At 38.2% G+C, this 5,694-nt stretch overlaps 1 protein-coding gene across 1 annotated transcript; it reads left to right on the forward strand.

The window, feature by feature from the left end:
* Positions 1-4,194: 4,194 nt before the first annotated feature.
* Positions 4,195-5,694, forward strand: LOC137748765 (methyl jasmonate esterase 1-like). Its single transcript, XM_068488945.1, has 3 exons — positions 4,195-4,714; positions 5,013-5,141; positions 5,222-5,694. Exons 1-3 carry the CDS (start codon positions 4,235-4,237, stop codon positions 5,507-5,509), a joined length of 897 nt encoding a protein of 298 aa, XP_068345046.1. The 5' UTR covers positions 4,195-4,234; the 3' UTR covers positions 5,510-5,694.

Consider the following 5,694-nt stretch of genomic DNA (forward strand, 5'->3'; position numbering starts at 1 on the left):
CGCCAATTTTGTTTGGCAAGTAAGGCCAGGTTGAAGTCCTTCAAGTTTCGAAACCCCATACCTCCATCATGTTTTGCAAACCCCAAAGCATCCCAACTAACCTAATGGATATATCTCTCATTTTCCTTTTGCCCCCACCAAAACCAAGCAATAGCAGCATCGATATATTTGCATAGGTTATCGGGAAGCTTGAAGACATTCATCAGGTAGGCCGGGACTGCCTCCACCACTACCTTAATTAATGTTTCTCTACCGGCTTATGATAAAAACTGTTGCTTCCAACCGTGAATTTTTGCCATAACATGGTCTTTCACAAAGGCTAGCGCATCTCACTTCGAGCTACCCCAGATAGTCAGAATGCCAAGATACTTCCCGGGGTCATTAACTCTAGGTATATTCAAGATGGTGCAAAGTTCCTCGCACACCAATGCTAGAGTGTTAGCACTAAAATACATGATGGATTTTTGGAGGCTTACCTCCTGACCCGAGGCGTGGCAGTATGCCTCAAGAAGTTTGACAATGTTGATGCAAATGGTCTTAGACGCATTTAGGAAAATGAGGGTGTCGTCAGCGAAAAGAAGATGGGATAAGCATGGCCCATTACTACAGACTTTGATGCCCTCCAAGAAACCAAGGTCCGTAACATTCTGAATAAGCAAAGACAAGACCTCACTAATTATGAGAAATAAGTAAGGTGATGAGGGATCTCCTTGGCGTAGACCTCGCGTTGGCTTGAAATTTTTTCCGGGCTTGCCATTGATTAAACCAGCGAAATTCGCCGTCGAAACACATTTCAACACCAGATCAATCCACTTCTCATCAAAACCCATTTTTGCCATTATAGCTTGGAGGAAGTCCCACTCCACCCGATCGTAAGCTTTGTTCATATCAAGTTTAATGCCCAACTTGAAATTCCTCTTCGTCTTCCTAAGCTTCAAAAAATGGAACACCTCATGTGCGCTTATAATATTATCTTGGATCTACCTTCCTTCCACAAAGGCGTTTTGACATGGGGAGATAATATTTGGAAGAAGTGGTTTTAGGGCTCGTTTGGATGTGCTTTTAAAATAATTGAAAGCACTTTTAGAGAAAATATTTATGGGATCCAAAAGCACTGAAAGTGCTTTCTGCAAAAAGCATCAGTTATGTGTTTCTTTCGGGAAGCACTTTTAAGTGTTTTTCCATGACTTACTTGTATCTTTACTGAATATTGGTTCTAAAAATATTTTCACTAAAAACACTTTCAATTATTTTAAAAGTACATTTAAACGAGCTCTTAATCGATCTGTCAGAATTTTTGATAAAACCTTGTAGGAGTAATTGCAAAGATTGATGGGGGCAAATTGGTTCATGGACTCCTATAGAAAACAAAATTAGTAAATTTGTCTTGGTAACAAATTATTTAGAAGGATTAACCAGACCTTGCTCATGGATCCCATGTTAAGTAATAGTACACAAGGATCCTATTATCTTACCCAGATATGTATGTCAGACTTATTAGTGATAAGTTCTCTTTGCTTGCATAAGTTTTTGAAAATTTTATATTGATTGGAGTCATTTATAATCTGAAAATTCTAATTGTTAAATTTTACACAGTGTATCTTTAATCAATAATTTAACAAATTAAAATTTTCAAATATAAGATATACTGAAATACAATGGAAATTCCGCCTTAAAGCTCATCTATCACTTATTGTTGTAAGTTCTTCTGCTATCCAGTAACCACCAATTCACATGCCTGCATGGCTTTATCAAGGGACATGATCTATGCTACGTACCTCTGCACCAAGGATTTTGTCCATCCTCGCAATTGTCAGGTTTGAAGGAAAGAGATCATTTCCGGATCTCTTCCACCAAGGTCACCGGATCAAGTGATCTGAGCCTTTGAAATTTCATCCAATGAGTAAAAATTATTATAGCTTTTAAAGAATCAAAGCAGATGGGTCGTTGGATGAAATTTCAAAAGCCTAGATCACTTGATACGATGACCTTGTTGGAAAAGATCCGGAAAAGATCTCTTTCCAGGTTTGAAACCCTAGGTCCCTTGCTACCCTCTCTCCCTCTACGTTTTGCTGGAGCATGACCTAGCTATTTGGTTATTTCATTTCAGTTGCATACAATTAAATGTAGGTTGACCCACGTAAGAGGAATGTTGTAAGGATTAAGAGCATAAAAAAACAAAAAACAAATTACAACTTATATTGTTATAATTTTAAACATCTAAGGGTTTTTGTTTGGATTAATATTTGAACATTGGGCTGCAAATGTTTGGAAGCCCAAAGATACCAATTAAAGGGAGACTTGCCCGAGGCCTAAGCATCAAGCCCAGAGACAAATTAGCACCTTCCCATTAATGCATAGGCTATATGCCTATGATTTGAACGTCAAGTGATGAGGACTAACTCACAATCAGCCAAAAAGCAATTTTCAGTGGCAATACAAGTAAAAAGTTGATGACTCACTACCCTCCAAGTGCTTTCGGGGCAATAGCAAAGTCACTGTAGTCGGGCTAATCTACTTATAAAAGGAGGAAGGGGCCCCAGAGACAAGGACACTTAACCAATCAAACAAACAAATATACAAACTCTGCTTTCAAGCCAGATTTGCATCCAAAAGCTGTAATCAGCCCAGATCTCAGTCATTTTTAGGATATCTCCCTCACAAAAGCTATATTTTGTCTAGTTTAAAGCTTTACTATCACCCTAGTGGCGTAGTATCGATTCTTTTGTGTAAGCTGGTTTACCATCCATCCATTTTTTAGCATAGAAACCTCTGTAAACTCAAAGAGAAGTGATTGCAAGAAGTTCAACCTTGCCCAACAAGGTGAAATCTTGCTTAAAGTTCTTTGTGTGTTTTCTAAGATAATAGATCTACTGCTTAATGTATTCTCCAGCATGTATTCAAGTCATATCCATATGTTTTCCTACTTTAAGAGTCTCATTTGCATCTGGATCTGGTCAACTTAATGGATATGCTTTCATTTAAAAACAATCAAGAACCAAATAAATGACTTAAGGGATCTGGACTCCACTCATTCGAAATATACAAGACTATGAACTGAAAGTCCTTGGTCACAAGGTAAGAAAAAGAACTTAATGTGGACTTAACCCATCCATGACAATCCTTTGATAATAAGAAGTCCGAGTAACTTGGGACGCAAGTAATTGACTAAACACAATCTTGTTCTACATTTGCTATATTGAGATAGCAGTGACACGCCTAGCACTTGGTTAGTTTTGATTGCGAGCCTCAAGGCCTACACCTAAGGCCCCATAAAGGCACTTTTCAAAACTAACCATGTCCTCTTCCTGCAGCACATCAGCATGCAGGAGCCCGACTACACCTTCAAAATGCCAATCCCTTGGAGAGCTGTGCTGAAAGCCGATGAGCTCTCTTTGAAGAAATCTTTGCCCAAACAGTTTTTGTATAATATGTCCACATTACACGAGGATTTAGTGACAAGAATATTAATACGATAATGTTAAACCTCAGTCGGTCTCTCCGAAACTTAAACAAACCTTAATCATCGTTTCACGTATGTCGTGGTTTTGTTCTTGTCCAAATATGTGGCTTTAAGTTAGCAAATTACTTATCTAGCAAATTAGAGTTGGGAATACTTTTCAACTTTAAATACATATAGACTTTGACTTTTGTTCCGCACCATATAGACGTTTGAGCCAATTATTTGTTCTCTAATCGAGACTCTTGACTTTTGAGTCAATGCTTTGTTCTCTGGTTGCTTTCTACATATAAAAGTAAAGACTTTGACTTTTATACGTGGCTTTAAGTTAGCAAATTGCTTATCTAGCAAATTAGAGTTGGGAATACTTTTCAACTTTAAATACATATAGACTTTGACTTTTGTTCTTGACCACATGGACGTTCGAGCCAATTATTTGTGGAGGCAGATTCTCTATCCTCTCATTTTTCGTGCCTTTTTGTACCTTTTTGTTTGTGTGGTCACGGTTAAGTCACGTTAACATTTTATATTACTATTCCTTTTTGTCTTATTATCTCTATAAAAAAATAATATAAAATGTTGACGTGGCTTAACCGTGACCACACAAAACAGAAGAGCACGGGAAGTGGGAGGGCAGAGAATTTGCCTCCATTATTTGTTCTCTAATCGAGACTCCTGACTTTTGAGTCCATGCTTTGTTCTCTGGTTGATTTATACATATAAAAGTAAAGACGAGATGAGAGATGCGAACCAAATCAAAGAAATTGAGAGTTAATGATGCAGAAAATAGAGAACATGACAGAGAAGCTCCTTTTGTTTTTCCTTTTGTTTATTTGCTTAGCAAAAGCTAGTACCTCAACGCCATCCCCGCTCCCCAACATTCACAACCAAACTCAAAGTCCAAAACATTTTGTGTTGATACATGGAGGTTGTCTTGGAGCATGGAGCTGGTATAAGGTGGCCACTCTCTTGAAGTACTCAGGTCACCGTGTCACAGCTCTAGACTTGGGAGCATCCGGGATCAACCCGATTCAGATAGAGCAACTCCCTTCGTTATCGGAATTTGTCGAGCCTTTGACAAAGCTCATGGTTTCTCTACCACCAAATGAAAAGGTTATCCTTGTGGCTCACAGCTATGGTGGTGCCGTCATATCTATCTTCATGGAGAGGTTCTCTCATAAAATTTCTGCTGCGGTGTATGTCACAGCTATCATGTCTGGTCCTACTCTTAATTTCTCAACTATATTTGCAGAGGTAATGAACTTCACACCGACATAGATTGGGTTGTGCTATATGTCTTCTTTGTAGTGCCTTACTACTATGAATTGAAATTGACCATATGCCGTACCTTGTTCATCGTATCTTGTGAATCAAGAAATGTGATGAATAAGTATGGTATAACTATATCGCTGTGTTGAGGGTTTCCTCCATGAACTTATTTGAGAGACACCTTGTTTGTACACATGTCGTACATCTTGTTCATTGTTGTCCGCATTCTACCGATCAATGAGATAAGAGTAACTAACAACTAATTTTCTTTTAAAATGTATAGGCTACCAAAAGATTTGACTTTAAGGACTCTCAATTCAGATATGACAACGGAACCAACAACCCTGCAACCTCCTTTATCTTTGGGCCTAAAGACTTGGCGACAAGCTTGTACCAGCTCTCACCACCATATGTAAGTCTTAGTAGTTAATTGAATCGGAACCGTATTCTGCTCTATTAACCCTATTGGCTGGTGATTGAAATAATGTGCAGGATTTAACCTTAGGGTTACTGTTGGTGAGATTTGTTCCTCTGTACAATTATGATGTAATAAAGCTCACGAAAGAGAAATATGGATCAGTTCCTAGAGTATTCATTGTGTCCCGCCAAGACCGTACGATTGTGTTGGATGTGCAAAAGTTTACGATCAAGAACAATCCGCCAAATGAAGTGAAAGTGATAAACGGTTCTGATCACATGGTCATGCTCTCTAAACCCGTGGAGTTGTTCTTCCATCTCCAAAATATCGCTGAGAAATATCATAAACACGGACATGGTTAATTCAGGCATACTAGCTTGCGTCCAATGCACCACATGTAACATATGTATGTATAATTAGATGAATAAATTAAAGAAAGTTACTATTTTCAACCCGCAGCCACTGTAACCAAAAAGAAAAAAAGTGTACCACAAGTGTTATACTATTATCCAAATAAGTGAGATTTTTTTTTAAAGTAATAAGTACT

The sequence above is a fragment of the Pyrus communis genome, chromosome 10 (assembly GCF_963583255.1).
Source record: "Pyrus communis chromosome 10, drPyrComm1.1, whole genome shotgun sequence".
In the NCBI taxonomy this organism is placed as follows: Eukaryota; Viridiplantae; Streptophyta; class Magnoliopsida; order Rosales; family Rosaceae; genus Pyrus; species Pyrus communis.